General features: G+C 52.9%; 5 protein-coding genes across 5 annotated transcripts; all 5 read left to right on the top strand.

Moving 5' to 3' along the window:
* Window positions 1-939: 939 nt before the first annotated feature.
* KD926_000345 (pleiotropic drug resistance family ABC transporter) lies at window positions 940-5,684 on the top strand (the record flags this gene model as incomplete). Its single annotated transcript, XM_053104294.1, has 5 exons — window positions 940-1,550; window positions 1,616-3,128; window positions 3,191-4,681; window positions 4,745-5,208; window positions 5,261-5,684. The coding sequence occupies 5 exons, from the start codon at window positions 940-942 to the stop codon at window positions 5,682-5,684; spliced, it is 4,503 nt and encodes a 1,500-aa protein (XP_052952447.1).
* A 1,743-nt stretch (window positions 5,685-7,427) lies between these two features.
* Window positions 7,428-8,840, top strand: KD926_000344 (putative C2H2 finger domain protein; the record flags this gene model as incomplete). Its single annotated transcript, XM_053104293.1, has 1 exon — window positions 7,428-8,840. One exon carries the CDS (start codon window positions 7,428-7,430, stop codon window positions 8,838-8,840), a length of 1,413 nt encoding a protein of 470 aa, XP_052952446.1.
* Window positions 8,841-10,902: 2,062 nt separating this feature from the next.
* KD926_000343 (isocitrate lyase/PEP mutase family protein) lies at window positions 10,903-12,068 on the top strand (the record flags this gene model as incomplete). Its single annotated transcript, XM_053104291.1, has 3 exons — window positions 10,903-11,324; window positions 11,400-11,455; window positions 11,521-12,068. The coding sequence occupies 3 exons, from the start codon at window positions 10,903-10,905 to the stop codon at window positions 12,066-12,068; spliced, it is 1,026 nt and encodes a 341-aa protein (XP_052952445.1).
* A 366-nt stretch (window positions 12,069-12,434) lies between these two features.
* Window positions 12,435-14,377, top strand: KD926_000342 (methionine--tRNA ligase MES1; the record flags this gene model as incomplete). The annotated part of the gene is made up of 2 exons (XM_053104290.1): window positions 12,435-12,627; window positions 12,726-14,377. The coding sequence occupies 2 exons, from the start codon at window positions 12,435-12,437 to the stop codon at window positions 14,375-14,377; spliced, it is 1,845 nt and encodes a 614-aa protein (XP_052952444.1).
* Window positions 14,378-15,311: 934 nt separating this feature from the next.
* Window positions 15,312-17,435, top strand: KD926_000341 (Sybindin-domain-containing protein; the record flags this gene model as incomplete). The annotated part of the gene is made up of 4 exons (XM_053104289.1): window positions 15,312-15,344; window positions 15,403-16,073; window positions 16,775-16,897; window positions 17,012-17,435. 4 exons carry the CDS (start codon window positions 15,312-15,314, stop codon window positions 17,433-17,435), a joined length of 1,251 nt encoding a protein of 416 aa, XP_052952443.1.
* Between the last annotated feature and the right edge of the window lie 3 nt (window positions 17,436-17,438).

Genomic DNA, 17,438 nt, shown 5'->3' with positions numbered 1-17,438 from the left:
TTTCCGGAAGGGGTTCTGACACATAACTCAATCCCCCCTCAAAGAGCGCCAGCTCGGGATAGATAAAGATATACGATCCGCCCTACGAGCGGCCACGACAGAGATACCATAATGAAAAGCGCTCGGATCCGCCATCCAGGCCATCCGTCGGAGTCGCCAGCAGCCGAGGAATAAACCTGGTTGAAGGCGCAGGAGGTGAATGTTTTTGGCCTTGTTCGGGAGGCATCATCGAAGCCAATCCGGGGCAGGAAGGGCTGTGTGGGTCTCGGTCCTGTCCAATAACTGCCTCGGAAATACGGCCGGAATACGGCGTCAATCAGCCAATTTCAACGCTGATTGGTTGGGTGGCAGCTAGAGCGCGCTGAGTCATCTCATCGAGCCAAGGTCCAGTCCTTAAGGTAGGCTCGGGGTACACTCGGGTACATCGACCCTGGTTTGACTATCGCTATTGGTGAAGTACCGGGGAGGTACTTCATCCCTCGAGAGCTGGGCTGTCAGGCTGACAGCCCCCCTCCCGCCGGTGCGAATACGATGGCACCTGGTGATTGCCAAGAACAACAACGACTCGTTTGGAACTGGTCGCCACTGCCTGATTTAACCTTACGGCTCTTCCTTATTTCTGGATTTATGCCTGTCGTGCTCGGATGTGTTCATTCCGTCTTCCGTACAGGAAGGTTCCCCTGTCGACATGGGCCCGGACTTCTTCTACTGTACACACGCCGTGCTCACGGCGCCATATAGAAATAAATCTCCTTCCGCTCCCTCTCCGTTGCTTCCTTTTTCTTACTCCGGCTTGATCCTGGACTTTTGTGGAAATTCTCCGTAAGACTGAATGCGCGGCTGGATGTGAAAGTGTCCTCCTGTTCCTCTTCTTGACCCTGTTTGTTTGGTCATGCCATCGTCCCTCCGTCTCCACTGGGTCTACGGTACGTCGTGACGATGGGTCTCCAACCGACACCTCCTGCTCCCTTCGGAGCGTCTGCGCTTTCCACCGATGCGGCCCTACAGCTCGAAAACACCATTCGCCGACACACCGAGGAAACCCACTACGACCATATCACCTCCATCGAAGAGAAGACCGACAGTTCGGATACCGCCGCCGCAGACTCGGAAGATGCCGTCGAACGCGAAGATCATGAGAAAATCACCGAATTGGCGCGGAGGTTCTCTCGGATCTCTCAGAAAAGCATCGTAGGGGACGGCACCAACACCTTTCTTAACCCCACGAGCGACCCCGAACTGGACCCGAATTCGGATCGCTTCAACTCGCGCAAATGGACCAAAAACCTGCTGCATATCACCTCCCGCGATCCGGATCGGTATCCTCGGCGAACGGCGGGCGTGTCCTTTCGCAACCTGAACGCCTTTGGCTATGGCACGGCCGCTGACTATCAAACTGACGTGGCCAACATGTGGCTGAAGGGCTTCGGCTGGTTTCGCAACGTGCTCGGGCTCGGGCTCGGGAACAAGGTTCGCATTGATATCCTGCGGAATTTCGAAGGCTTTGTCCGTAGCGGAGAGATGCTAGTCGTGCTAGGTCGCCCGGGAAGGTAAGAATAGCTGCAATTTCATCTGTTCTTCTAGGGTTTCTCTCCTCTAACCAGTCTCTTTGTAGTGGTTGTTCGACGTTCTTGAAAACCATTGCTGGGGAGACCCACGGACTCTGGCTGGATGAAGGGACTGATATACAATACCAGGGTATCTCTTGGGACGAGATGCACAGTCGGTTCCGCGGAGAAGTCATTTATCAAGCAGAAACCGAGATACATTTCCCGCAGTTAACCGCAGGCGAGACACTACTGTTCGCAGCCCATGCTCGAGCCCCGGCCAATCGATTCCCTGGTGTATCCCGTGATCAGTACGCAATGCATATGCGAGACGTCGTTATGGCCATGCTGGGCTTGAGTCATACAATGAATACGCAGGTGGGCAATGAATTCATCCGCGGTGTGTCGGGCGGAGAACGAAAGCGAGTGAGCATTGCCGAGACGACTCTGTGCGGTTGTCCTCTACAGTGCTGGGATAATAGTACCCGTGGCTTGGACAGCTCAACGGCTCTGGAATTCGTGAAAACCCTTCGATTGTCCACCGAGCATACCGGGTCGACGGCAGTGGTTGCCATCTACCAAGCTAGTCAGGCCATCTACGATATCTTTGACAAAGCGATCGTTCTGTACGAGGGCCGTCAGATTTATTTCGGCAATGCTCATGACGCAAGAAGATTCTTCATTGACATGGGCTTCGACTGCCCGGATAGACAGACCACGGCCGATTTCTTGACCTCTCTGACGAGTCCCACAGAACGCCGGGCTCGAAAAGGGTTCGAGCATCTCGTTCCTCGCACGCCTGACGAGTTCGCCGCTCGCTGGAGAGATAGTCTTGAGCGAAAGCAGCTCCTTGTGGACATTGAAAATTTCCAAAATGAGTTCCCCGTTGGAGCCGACAAGAGAAAGGAATTCGACCGCTCCCGTGCCGCAGAGAAGGCCAAGGGAACCCGGGCGGCATCCCCGTATACCTTGTCTTATCTCGGCCAAATCCGCCTGTGCCTGTATCGAGGAGTTCTTCGCCTCAAGGGTGACATGAGCATGACCCTGACCTCAGTTATCGGTAACAGTGTCATGGCATTGATTGTCGCAAGCGTCTTCTATAACTTGGACGAGACAACCGAAAGCTTTTTCTCCCGCGGCGCCCTGTTGTTCTTCGCCATTCTGCTCAATGCTTTCGCGAGCGCCTTGGAAATTTTAACTCTCTGGCAGCAGCGGCCCATCGTGGAGAAACATGACAAGTATGCGCTGTATCACCCGTCGGCTGAAGCGATCAGCTCGATGATCGTCGATCTTCCGGCGAAGGTACTTGTCTCTATCGTCTTCAATGTCATCATATACTTCATGACCAACCTGCGCCGGACACCTGGACACTTCTTTATTTTCTATCTCTTCTCCGTAACCACAACGCTGACCATGTCCAACATTTTCCGATGGATTGGTGCAGTCTCACGGTCTATGGCCCAGGCTATGGTTCCATCTTCAATTTTTATGTTAATTCTGGTTATTTATACGGGGTTTACCATTCCGGTTCGAGATATGCATCCATGGTTTCGGTGGCTCAATTACCTGAATCCAATCGCGGTACGTTTACCAGCTATTCTACTTTTCCATCGAGTCCCAGCAGCCGGCTGACTTTCCAATAGTATGCCTTTGAATCTCTCATGATCAACGAATACAGCCATAGACATTTCAAATGTTTCACGTATGTGCCTTCGGGACCAGGGTACGAAAACACACCTCTCTCCTCGAAGATTTGCTCTGGAAATGGTGCCCAAGCTGGCCTGGACTATATCGATGGCGATAATTATCTCAACGCCACTTTCCAATACTACCATTCGCACTTGTGGCGCAATTATGGTATTCTTCTAGGGTTTCTTTTCTTCTCTTTGGCAGCCTATATTGTCTCCAGCGAGCTGGTTCGGGCCAAGCCGTCGAAAGGTGAAATCTTGGTCTTCCCCCGCGGAAAGATCCCGGCGTTCACAAAGAAAGCCCACCAGGATGAGGAAGACGCACCGACTGCTGAAAAACAGCAGCAACTGGAACGCGAAGCTCAGGACCACACCGGTGCAATCGTCAAACAGACGTCGATCTTTCACTGGGAGGATGTTTGCTACGATATCAAGATCAAGGGCCAGAACCGACGCATCCTGGACCATGTTGACGGCTGGGTGAAGCCTGGGACGCTGACAGCCTTGATGGGCGTGACAGGAGCAGGGAAAACGTCCCTTCTGGATGTCTTGGCTAATCGTGTGACCATGGGAGTCGTCACCGGTGATATGCTGGTGGACGGGCGCTTGCGGGATGATTCTTTTCAACGCAAGACCGGTTACGTCCAGCAGCAGGATCTACATTTGGAAACTAGCACTGTCCGGGAGGCACTGATTTTTAGCGCCTTGCTTCGCCAGCCGGCTAGCACCCCCCGCCAGGAAAAGCTCGATTATGTGGAAGAAGTGATCAAAATGCTCAACATGCAGGAATACGCCGAAGCCGTGGTCGGGGTCCTGGGCGAGGGCCTGAACGTCGAGCAGAGAAAGAGATTGACTATCGGCGTGGAAATCGCGGCCAAGCCAGGTCTTCTGCTCTTTTTCGACGAACCAACCTCGGGATTGGACAGCCAGACTGCGTGGTCCATCTGTTCTCTCATGCGAAAGTTGGCAGATCATGGTCAAGCCATTCTATGCACGATCCACCAGCCGTCCGCTATCTTGATGCAGCAATTCGATCGGCTGCTCTTCCTGGCCAAAGGAGGACGCACGGTCTACTTTGGCGAGCTCGGCCACAACATGGAAACCCTCATCAAGTATTTTGAGAAGAAGGGCTCCGCTAAATGCCCCCATAATGCGAATCCCGCCGAGTGGATGCTGGAGGTCATCGGTGCTGCCCCTGGGTCTCATTCAGAGCAAGACTGGGGAGAGGTCTGGAAAGAAAGCCCCGAGCGAGTTCAAATTCGTCAGGAACTCGCCGACATGAAGGCCGAGTTATTACAACTCCCGCCGGCTCCTAAAACGGTTGAATACGGAGAATTCGCGATGCCCATTTGGTCACAATTCCTGATCTGTCTCCAACGTATGTTCCAACAGTACTGGCGCAGCCCGGCGTACATCTATTCCAAAGCCACCACCTGCATTATTCCGGTGAGTATCACATCGTCCTACAGAAAAATTTCGTGCGACCGCATTGCTAACAATATATATTAGCCCTTGTTCATTGGTTTCACGTTCTGGCGCGAACCTACGAGTTTCCAAGGCATGCAGAACCAGATGTTTGCTATCTTCATGTTGCTCATTATCTTCCCCAACCTGGTCCAACAAATGATGCCATACTTCTGCACGCAGCGAGCATTGTACGAGGTCCGCGAGCGGCCCTCCAAGGCTTATTCTTGGAAAGCGTTCATGATGGCCAGCGTTGCAGTCGAGTTGCCATGGAATATCCTTATGGCTGTCCCTGCGTTTTTCTCCTGGTATTATCCGATCGGTCTCTACCGCAACGCCTATGCGACGGATGCGGTTACCGAACGAGGGGGCACGATGTTCCTTCTTATTCTGATATTCATGATGTTCACCTCCACGTTCAGTTCGATGATCATTGCCGGAATTGAAACCCCAGAGACAGGCAGTAACGTTGCCCAGCTGCTGTTTTCACTGTGCCTCATTTTCAACGGGTATGCCACCGCCATCTTCCCTTTCATGAGGGTATGCTGATGTCTGAAATAGTGTCCTTGCAACTCCGGAAAAGCTTCCCGGATTTTGGATTTTCATGTATCGGGTTTCCCCCTTTACATACCTGGTTAGCTCGGTTTTGTCGGTCGGGTTATCCGGGACGGACGTCGTGTGCTCGGACATTGAACTCCTGCGTCTGTCACCTCCTGACGGACAGAATTGCTCGACCTTCCTTGGCCCCTTCGCAGAGATGGCCCAGAGCCGACTCATTAACCCCGACGCTGACACGGACTGCCAGATGTGTACGTTCAAGAAAACCGATCAGTTCTTAAGCACGGTCTCGATTAATTTCGACGATCGATGGCGCAACATCGGAGTGTTGTTTGTCTACATCGTCTTTAACGCCGTGGCCGCCGTCTTCCTGTATTGGCTGTTGCGTGTGCCCAAGAAGAAGTCGCGGAAGGGGAAGGAAGAGTAGTAGACTCGTGGATTTGGAAGATGTACGATAGCAGGATGTCTTACGGGTTATTTTCTTTTTTTCTATTTTCCACTCTATCACATTTGCCCCCTTAGTTCATAAATCGCAAATATTTCCGAATACACGGCTGGTCGTCTCAGACTTATTACTCCTATCTTCCGCTCTACGCAGGGATGCATGCACATTAGCACCTAGAGAGTCCGATAGATGCGGATGAGGATTCGACCGGGATTCCATGGGCTTACGGTGACGAGGAGTCGAATCCTTTGACCATTCACCCGGGTTGACACGCGAGATTGTTGGGACGGACCGCCGGGTCTCGCGAGTTCCGTACACCGTCCGGTGTTACTCGTCGTTAGCTAGACCGTTAGTCTGTCTAGCTATCATAAGGGTCTGACTAGTAGGGCACCGTTGCGGGGCTGGAAATAAGCCTTGCAGCGCAAGAGAAAGACCAACGAAACTGGGAGGGGCCAGGATGAGGTAGCTGATTTGCCCGTTCTCTTAAAACCCGATCAGGGAGCGGGGAGTGGAGCGAGCTGGAGGCAATCATCAATCATGGATCGAGGATTTTCATGACACGCGCGAAGGATGGGCAAAAATGGGCAAAGGGTGGAGTCCGCAAAAATTGCTGGAAAGGGTTTAGCGGCAGGAAGCGGTGTGGGACCCGCGCAAATGACTCAGCAGGATCGGGGGATGATCTCATTTCTCTCCCTCTGTCCCTCTCCGTCTCTCTCTGTCTGCCTCTCTTCCTTTGTCTCGCTAGTCGGATTGCCTTCCATTCCGTCACTCTCCTTCCGGTCTGTCATTGCTTTTTTCCCCCCTCGGGCGCAAATGCGGGCAATCCCTGTTTGGCAGTTTGCCCAACCAGCTCTGATGATTGTCCCCGCCCTTACCATTTCTAGTAGCCGCTGCTGTTCCACCGCTGGCTGTGTTGGTTCACCCTGCCTCCAATTCTCCGCGCTAAACGGGTCGGGTCCCTTCGGCTGTTCGAAATCTGGGGGCCAAAATTCCCTTGTCCATGACTTGGTCGGCCTGAGCTAACACTGCCTGTTTGCGGCTGACGATGACCCCCCCTCCCCTTGGGCCCTTGGGCAATCGCCAAAATGCGCCCACGAGGTGCACTCTGGCACTGTTGATGGACTGGTGAGGCTCCCCCAGAGATTAGAGGACTGCCTGCGGACCAATAACCTCCGTCAACACCCTGGCTGAGTGTCTTCCCACGAGACAAGCCCATGCAACGGGTCAAGCCATCGCTAGTCCAAACGTAAATCATGGTTCCAATCGATGCTCCAGTAATTTAAAATAAACAAAGAAAGAAAGGGGTGGGGGGGTGGATGAATGGATCTGAGTGGCCGAGCCACGGACCATGGCCGGACTGCGCCAGATGGACATTTGCCCACTGCTGCAGGGGCTTCTCGACTTCCTTCCAGTCCATCTGCATGACGAATCACCGTCGTTCATCTCCTTCTCCGCCTAATTTTTTTGAGGCTCAACACAATACCTATTCTATGATCGTCGTACTGTTGTCCCGCTTAGGGTGCTTTGGTACTGGCTTCGCCCCGTGGATTCTCGACCGCGCGCGCATATATACTGGAATGGCCCCAGCTGGGGGGGTACCGGAAAAAAAAAAAAAAAAGGAAAAGTTCAGCATCGCGCAGCTCATGCTATTCTTGACTCATTATTCTCCTGCCTTCGACAGCACGTAGGCAGATTTACTACTGACAACCATCCTACTGCTGCGCCATGATGAATCAATTCCCACCATTCCCTGAACCCCAGTCTCACCTCTCAGCCCCGGATCACCTCGCCATGCAGCAAGATTATCAGCTCTACCCTTCGGACTCGGAGGCCTACGTGACTTCGGTCGCTCAGCACTCGATGATGGGAGATCAATCCCAGGCTCCGTACAAAAATCTTTATATGCTCTCGCCAGCCCCATGGCCACAGAGTGCAGTCCGCCCGGATCAAGTCAGCTCTCTTCCCATGGATATGGCTTACCATCCAGCCATCACCGACCTCTCGCCATCGACCTGGGGCGGCAACGCTTCGACTATCTCCGGACCCGAGAGCCCTCTGAGCAGTAACAGCAGCTGGGTCAATGCCGACTGCTACATGTCTCCGCCCTACAGTTGCGACGATTCCTTGCTCCCGCCGCAGGAGTACTGGGATTCGCCTTCCCCGAGTGCCTCCGCCGACTTCGATCGCTCCGTGGCCCCGTCAGAGGTAGTACAACACTACCCCGACCCGGAGCCGATTGTTGGCTCGGGTTACGCGCCGCAACCCATTATCGGCAGCTTTTCGCTGCCACTAAATAATCCGGACGCATTCGCCGACGCGTCGCCCTCACCGTCCTTGTCTGCTACTTTCCAAGAACCCCCCGCTGCCTCCTCGCACGTTATGACCGTGCCATCTCAGACCTCTGCCCCTAAGAACCCCAAGACCAAGTCGTCGCACCGCGTGACCAAGCGCTCACCTGCGAAGAAGCCATCCTCGAAGACGGGGCCTACATCCGCGCCCCGCTGCACCTCCAAATCCAAGCCCAATGGAAAGAAGGCTTCCGAGGCCTCCAATCGACTATTCGTATGCAGTTTTTCGCAATACGGGTGCCCGAGCACCTTTGTTTCGAAGAACGAGTGGAAGCGACATGTAGCGTCGCAGCATGTTCAACTAGGGTTCTACCGATGCGACGTGGGACGCTGCAACCTGAATAACCTCAGCGGAGACAACCACCAGGTTTCCGAAGACGGCGCTTCCTGTGACGAGGTCCGCCTGGTCAATGACTTCAACCGCAAGGACCTCTTCACGCAGCACCAGCGTCGTATGCACGCGCCTTGGGTGAAGCGGAATCGCAAACAGCCGGTCACCGAAGAGGAGCGGCATGAGTTCGAGCTTACCCTCGACATGGTCCGCGCTCGCTGTTGGCACGAACAACGTACTGCGCCCCTCCGCAGCCAGTGTGGATTCTGCGGTCAGGAGTTCGCCGGGCCTCGCAGCTGGAACGAGCGCATGGAGCACGTTGGCCGACATTACGAGAAACGCGACGTCTCTTTGGACGCCGAGGCCGAAGACCCGGCCCTGCGCGACTGGGCCATTGAATCTGGCGTCGTCCGCTTGGCAGAGGGTCAATGGAAATTGGCTTCTCTCGTGGACAAATAAACTCATTATTTCCTTTTGTTTTCCTCCTTGCCCCGTTTCAGCTCTTTCTTCCATCCCGATGATTTAATTATCTCTCCCATCTCATTCTGCCCGCTTTGCATCCCCAATGATTCTGACGTTCCCGAGTGGTGTCCGTTCCGTTGGTTTACGATTGATGACCGATATCCTGTATTTCTGATCTTCTGGAGCTTACTTTTACGGTCTGTTCATATGTTTTTAATCACATTTTTCTTTCCTTGTTTGTTTGGACTTTGATCTTCTGCGCGAAATACCCAAGAGCAAGGAATGGTTTGAGGGAATGATAGATGAACCCGGTTTTGTTTTGTTCTTTCTCGGATTCGCAGGGCTGGTTATCTTTATTTCTTGCTTCTCCAATTCAAGCTGTGAAATTGAAATTGATTAAACTTCTGCAACACTCTATAAGACTAAGCAAGCAATTTAACACTCCACCATCGACATTCTTCACACTTCATGCATTATGCACGAAGCACGCTACACATCGTCACCGCTAGACCTGTCTATTCCTGTCAGATTCTTCACTCGTAATTTTTGACTTGAAGAATACCCCACCCAACCACCTTAATCGAACCCACAACCTGCACAACATAATCTGTCAGTGTCAGCTGTCAACTGTCAAGCCTCAGTAATCGACACTAACTACTAAGTAGATACTAACGAAGGCCCGAACCGCATTGTACTACATCGATACCTCTCCACAGCGGGCCTAACGATCTCATCTCATCTGTGTGATCGGATCAGATCTCGATCCAGTCGGGGTCGACCAGACCCAACTCAATTTAACTAAAGGTCTAGATTCTAGACTCTAGATCAAGATCTCCACAAGTTTGCACGCTACTAACTACCCATTAACCAACCAACTAACTCGCTATGGAGTAGCTAGCTAACCATGTGGACAACCAGACGACTGAACGACCGAACGACTGGACATTAAACCTCCGATCTAAGTGGGAGAGTACCCTTACACAGTAGACTATAATCATATGTAATATGTGCGTAACTACCTAGTTATAGTCTGGCCTGATTATAGATGGAGCCGCAAGGCTGCAGCCTCGTCCCGGGCCTGACGATCTGTGGTTACCTAGTTAGGCGGGCTGGTGTGGGTTTGTTTAGTTCGTTATGGGGATTAGTCATGGGATAAATACGCCTCTTGATGTAGTACGTTAGGGAGGTAGGTAGAGCTGAAAGATGGCTATATTTGGTGGTGTTTGAGAATGGTATTGGTTGTGTTTCATCCGGACGGGGTATATATGAGGTGGGTACGTAGGGCTAGGGGTGTTGTACCTATATGTCAGATTTCGGATGAAGCTGAAAGTCGAACGATGGAGAGTCAGACGGAGGGGCTTGAAACGAAGGATTCTTTAATTCTTTGTCGGTCTATTTTAAGAGTTCATAAATCAGCCTCGCTTTTGATGTATATACGAGGATATCATAGAAAGGCAAGCACGGTACATACTATGTGGGTATGTATGCCATCGACCTACTAGACTCGATAGAGAGCGGAAATTATGAAACAAATGCACTACATCTTTGAGAATACTTAAAGCAGAGTACTCCTGAAGACACAATTTAGCTGATGATGATGTATATATTTGGGTGCCTGAGGTGTCTCTCCGCGGTCACTTTTCTTTCTCCCTACACCACACCACTATGAATACTTCCCCGCATCTCGAACGCCAACAAACAATTTCGAAAGCGGAGATTCTCCCGCAACAAGAAGTCATGCATGAGACATGCGATGAATAAGAGGCAGGACTTGATCGAGGTATACAAATTCAGGACCGCTGATTGGTCCAGTACGGTCCGATGCCGGATGGGCGTGTTGACTGTTACATCACCGATCTTCTGCACTCCTCACTGCTCCTCACAACACTGACCGTCTGATACTGCACCGTGAATAACCGATCACCAGCACAGGGTCCGATATAGGAGGGTCAGGTCGAGGATATCTCAAGTCGGTTTACTACGTATAGATCTATTCCATACCAGAGAGCCACTTCTACATCTATTGAACCTACCAGACCATATCAATACCAGCTACAACATGTCTACCCCCTACCCCTGGACCTTTCAGACCAACCAGCTCGCATCGGGCATCAACACGGGCACAACCCAAGACCTCTCGATCACAATCCCGCAAGTCCGGGGCTCGATTCCCTCCTTCCAGGCGTCCCGACTGCGATCCATGATGCAAGAGGCGCATGCGGACCCGAGCAAGATCGTAGCTCACGTCTGTAGCTACGACGCCCTGAGCTCACGACTCTGTCAGGAAGCTGGCTTCCCGATCGTCTTCCTCGCTGGGTACGCAATGTCGTCGGCCTTCGGGCTGCCCGATGCAGGATACATTGCGTTCCAGGAGGTCGCGGGGAAGATCCAGGAGGTGGTTCGGGAGACGTCGGTTCCTGTCCTGGTGGATGGGGACACGGGGTATGGAGGTCCGATGAATGTGAGGAGGACGGTTCAAGGGTATGTATATGCATAGATGCATGCAGACAGGATATATGACAGTTGTGGGTCATCAGCTGCTAATCATCGAAATAGGTTCGCCTTAGCCGGCGCAGCGGGGGTCATGATCGAGGACCAAACCTGGCCGAAGCGTAAGGATTCAATCCAGCCTCTCCTTTCCTCGCCAACCAGAATGCCCTGCTAACAAAGCACTCAGGCTGCGGACACACCAAGGGTAAAGCCGTCGTCTCCCGCGACGAGGCCTACGCGCGGTGGCAAGCCGCCGTGGACGCGCGCAACGAAGGAACCGACATCTGGATCCTCGCGCGCACCGACAGCTACATGCACGGGTACGAGGAGGCGTTGACGCGCGCGCGTAAGGCGATCGAAATCGGCGTGGACGCGGTCTTCGTCGAGGCGCTCCCCGACCGGGCCGCGATGGCGCAGATGCGCTCCGACCTGGACTTCACTATGCTAGCGAATATCATCGAGGGCGGGAAGACGGAGAATCTGTCGGCGAAGGAACTGGGCGAGCTGGGATTCGCGGCCGTGGCGTACCCGTGGACGTTGGTGGCCGCGAAGCTGAAGGGTATTCGGGAGGCGTTGGAGGGCGTCAAGGGGTCTTTGTTGACTGGGGGGCCGCCAACAATTCTGTCGTATGGGGAGGTCTGTGAGGGGGTGGGGTTTAATAAGTATTATGAGTTGGAGGAGAGGTATCAGTATGAAGGGTCAGTGACGGGGACGAAGGGGTATCAGTTTGAGTAACTGGCTGGAGGTCAATTAGTAGTATCTCTAATTAGAGATCCCAGACATTTGAATTGAATCTCGAGGGCATAGGCATCCAAATGAGCGTGATCAGAGTAGTGTACAAAGGAAGATAAACAAATCCATGCGCAAGAAGACGATATAGATCTGCTGACTCAGGCGAGGGGCATCTCACGTGACCATGAGTCACGAATGCGGGGCGAAGACGAGCAGAGAATTGAAGGCACGAGAGAAGCTTATCGCACAACTCCAAAGTCGGCTTTACGTTCTTCCCTGGGTTTTCGCACTTCTGCTTCACGTTTCCAACCACCCCATCGAAGCCCCTCCCTTCTCTGGTCTTACGTCCATTCACTCCCCCGGATCAAAATGGCCGAAGAATCGCAAAAGTCAAAAGCTCCGGTGCTCCCCCAGCCTGGACAGCGCAACATCCTTATCACCAGCGCTCTGCCCTACGTGAACAATGTCCCGCATCTTGGAAATCTTATAGGTTCGGTGCTGTCGGCCGATGTCTTTGCCAGATACTGCCGAGGCCGTGGTCTCAATACGCTCTATGTCTGCGGTAAGTTGCTTGCCTTGTCGGCCTTGATCTAAATTTGATATATCTTCGCTTTCTCTGTTTGAAGAAAGAAATCGAGCTAATATTATGCTTTCTACCAGGTACCGATGAGTACGGCACGACGTCCGAGGCCAAGGCCTTGCAGGAAAAGATGACCCCGAAGCAGCTTTGCGACAAGTACTATGAGATCCATGCCGGTGTCTACAAGTGGTTCAACATTGGCTTCGATATCTTCGGCCGCACGACGACCGACCTCCAGACCGAGATCACCCACGACATCTTCCTCAAGCTCCACAAGAACGGCTTCCTGTCCGAGAGCATGACGACGCAGCTCTACTGCGAGGAGCACAAGTCCTTCCTGGCGGACCGTTTCATTCAGGGTGAATGCCCCAACTGCAAGTACCCCGAAGCCTACGGTGACCAGTGCGATCTCTGCGGTCAGCTGCTGGATCCCTTGGACCTGAAGAATCCTCGTTGCAAGGTCGACGGCGCCACTCCCGTCCCCAAGGACACGAAACACACCTTCTTGGACCTGGACAAGCTCCAGCCCGAAATCGAATCGTTTATCAAGGAGTCTACGGTGAAGGGTGGATGGTCGAATAACGGCAAAGATATCACCGCCGCTTGGTTAAAGGAGGGCCTGAAGCCTCGAAGCATCACCCGCGATATCCAATGGGGTACCTCGGTCCCTCTGCCCGGTTACGAGGAGAAGGTGATCTACTCGTGGTTCGATGCCTGTATCGGGTATCCCTCCATCACCGCCAACTACACCGATCAGTGGGAGAAGTGGTGGCGCAACCCCGACGACGTCCAGCTCTACCAGTTCATTGGAAAGGACAACGTTGCCTACCACTCCGTCATGTTCCCCGGTACTCAGATCGGCACCCGGGATCAGTGGACCAAGGTCCACCACCTCTCGACCACCGAATATCTCACCTACGAGGGCGGTAAGTTCTCCAAGTCTCGCGGCATCGGTGTGTTCGGAGACTCTGCCGAGAAGACCGGCGTCCCCTCCGACGTCTGGCGTTACTACCTGGTCTCGCATCGCCCGGAGACCAGCGACAGCGAATTTAACTGGGACTTGTTCATCAGCTGCAACAACAACCTGCTCCTGAAGAACCTCGGAAACTTCGTCAGCCGTGTGGTGAAGTTCGTGAACTCGAAGAACTACGACAACATCGTGCCGGACTACACCAAGTTCTCCGACCCGTCCTTCGACGTCGCCAAGGAGGAAATCAACGCTCTCCTTGCCGAGTACGTCCAAACTCTCGACGCCGTCAAGCTGCGCGCCGGTGTGGACAAGGTGCTGCAGATCTCCCAGAAGGGTAACCTGTTCCTGCAGTCCAACAGCCTCGACAACAAGCTGAAGGAGACCGAGCCTGAGAAGTGTGCCGCCGTCATTGGTTTCGCTCTCAACCTCATCCACCTGATTGCCGCTCTGATCGCGCCTTACATGCCCGCTACCGCCGATTCCATCAACGAGATGCTTCGCGTGGAGCCTCTCCGCATTCCCGACGAGTGGAAGGCCGACTCCGTCAAGCCTGGCCACGAGATCGCCAAGGCCAAGTTCCTGTTCAGCAACATCAAGGCTGAGAAGGGCAAGGAGTGGAGAGACATGTTCGGTGACAAGGAGGCCAAGAAGGCCAAGGAGGAGGCCGCGGCGAAGAAGGCCGCCAAGAAGGCCGCCATGAAGGAGAAGTCCAAGAAGGGAGGTGACGCGAAGCCGGAGGCCAAGCCGGAGACCAAGGCATAAAAAGCGTGTTCTTTTTGTGCTCGAAGAAGGGGAACTAGACTCTAGATCAGAGTGAAGGAAGAGTTGCATTTTACGGAGAAAAAGGAGGGGAGCGGGGGCGCAATTAGATGTCTCAACGACCATTTCAACAAACCACGGGAAGTTGCCAGCGGAGTTGTGGTATACATACCTAACTAACGAATGATTGATTACGTATTTATTCGGAAATTGGGGCTGCTATTCAACAGTTATTTTGTTTTCTTCCAGCAAGATTTGACCGGAATGATATCGACGAATTGGAAAGAAAGGAAGAGTCTTCTCTACTAGAGATTATTATGATATCACTGACTGTAAGGGTATGCTGACATGTAGTCTATATCTGCTCCAGTCTGCAATAATGTCGTCACTTAAGATGAGAATCCGGCGATAGGGCCTGGATTCGGCTTCGGAGATTAGACGCAGACTCGGTCGAACTCTCGGCGATAACTCAATGCCGAACTCTACGGCCTTGACTGCCTTCCCGGGCCTAGCTCCGGATCATTAAGATCTCGGGGTTGCCTGAGGCGTCTCGGGGTCTTCGGTCTATCCTCCACTTCCATCCCAATGTTACCATTGATGCTGAATGGAACTAGAAACACTTCTTCAACTCGATCCACTATGCAATCATCAGAGTGGCGAGAATGGATGATCTTCTTATCTCCGAAACAGCGGGATGACATCGGCATGCAAACCCTCGAGACCGAAAATCTTCGGGGTATTCTGTTTCTCGGCGATAGCCCTCCATCATATGAATCTTGTGATAGTGCTCTAAGAAACTATATTTGGGGCAGATATAAGAATGGCATATCAGTCTTTGTTCCCCTCATGTCAACTCAAACCTTGAATTCAAACCCCGCTTCCTCACCACTCTGATAGGTTCTCTATTTCCATAAACAACATACATCCATCCCTACACATGGACAATTCACTCAGGATGTCTATCGAAGAGGTACGTCTCATTCAGCCCCCTCCTCTTCCCATACTCTCTCACTCATCCTCCCTTACAGTCCATCGAATCCAAAGCGCAAGCTCTCCACACGCACATCTTCTCCCAACCCCAAGCCCAATACACCAACAACCCCTGGGCTCTGGTCAACGCAATCGAGGAGTTCGCCATCTCCAACAAAATGATGACCTACCGTGACGGTAAGATCCGTGCCACGAAAGCGCAGCTCGAACGCATGCCACGCGCCCCTCGCACCCTGCTTGAATTCGGCACCTACATCGGCAACTCCGCCATTGCCTGGGGCGCCATCCTACGTGATCTCAACCCCGGTGCCGAATCGCCCAGCGTGTACACGTTCGAGCTGAGCGCTGTGAACGCCGGTATCGCGCGGGACTTCATCCGTCTTGCGGGCCTGCAGGATATCGTGCATGTCGTGGAGGGCGAGAGCTCGGAGTCCTTGCGCGCGCTGCATGCGGAGGGGAAGTTGACTCCGGGGAACGTGGATGTGGTGTTTTTCGACCATTGGGAGAAGTTCTATGTGCCGGATTTGAAGATCGTGGAGGAGTTGGGTTTGTTGAGGACTGGGGGGCTGGCGGTGGCTGATAATACGGATTTCCCTGGGGCGCCGGAGTATGTGGAGTATGTCCAGGGGAGTAAGAGGTATCGAACGGATGTGATTGATTTGGAGGAGTTGAAGCCTATGCCGGTGAGTTTCTCTTTCTTGCTCTTATGGTATTTTTCTGCTTTGGTTGGATGCTGACTTGCTATGCTCTGTTTAGTCTATTGTGATGGTTAGTACTGTGGTTGGCGATGAGTGAACTTATGATGGTATGGTGGTATGAAGGAAGTAACTTGGTCCTGGTTGAAATGGTCCAATGAGTTTACATATCTTTCTGTTTTCTTTTAATCTAACGTCCCTTGGATCACTCGACCCTCAGACTATGTCAACTGTAAAAGTAAAGAAGAGTAACTATAGGCCATCTAAAAGCCCACAGCACTAAGCACCACAAGTATACGCCTACTACCCACGCAAGGCGGTCAACGCAAACTGCCCGCCTGACCGGGTGCAGTCTAAACAGGCTGCAAACCTCCGCCTCCGCATCGCAATTCCATCTCGACAATGATGTAGATCATCCTCTCTCTCTTTCTCCCTCCTCAATCCCAACCCACCGGTTTCTCTTCTCTCCGCCAAGGAATGCTGCACAGACAGTAGCGCATACCCACTCTCTCTATCTGACAAGGACTGCAATTGTCCGCCCCCATTCATTTATTTATCATGTACGTTCCGTCTATCTGTCTGATTGACTGGCTGGCTGGCCGGGCCAGCTGTTATAACGCGATCCCCCTCGCTTTAGGCAACTGCATGGTCGCAACGTACCCTGGAGCCCGAGTGAAATGATACCAAATCGCAGAGCTAATACATTCCTATCTAGGACTGTCTTCTCCCTCATCATCATCAACAAAGCCGGTGGGTTAGTCTACCAGCGCGAATTCCAGCCCGGGCTCCGCAAACTCTCGACGAACGATTATCTCGTCCTAGCAGGCACATTTCACGGGTATGTCCTGTCCTCTTGCCTTCATGCACCAGCCAGCCAGATAGATGTCGAATAAAGACACCCCACCCCACATACACCCCTACATCAACATTCGCTAACAACCCCTTCCAACAGAGTCCACGCCATCACCCGCTCCATCACCCCCCGAATCCCCATCTCCTCGACCCTCCCACCCACCGCCGCCACCGTATCCTCCTCCCCCTCAACAGTGATATCCCCCTCGGGGACATCGACGCCAACGACCTCCACAACCCCCTCCGCAACAGCGCACTCGTTCCCCATCCCCGGCGTCCCCGTAACGGGGCTCGAGACGCTCGAGACGGAGAAGTTCCGTCTGACGTGTTTCCAGACCCTCACGGGGACGAAATTCCTGTTGTTTACGGACCCGATGATGGGGAATATTGATTCGGTGATGGTGAAGATTTACGAGCTGTATGCGGATTATGTTATGAAGAATCCGTTTTATCAGCTGGAGATGCCGGTGAGGTGTGAGGCGTTTGATCGCCATTTGGGGGGTTGGTTGAGGGGGAGGACGTGAGTG

Source organism: Aspergillus affinis (assembly GCF_023601865.1).
Source record: "Aspergillus affinis strain CMG 70 chromosome Unknown NODE_108_length_126046_cov_85_726607, whole genome shotgun sequence".
In the NCBI taxonomy this organism is placed as follows: Eukaryota; Fungi; Ascomycota; class Eurotiomycetes; order Eurotiales; family Aspergillaceae; genus Aspergillus; species Aspergillus affinis.
This window is presented reverse-complemented; position numbering and strand designations above follow the sequence as displayed.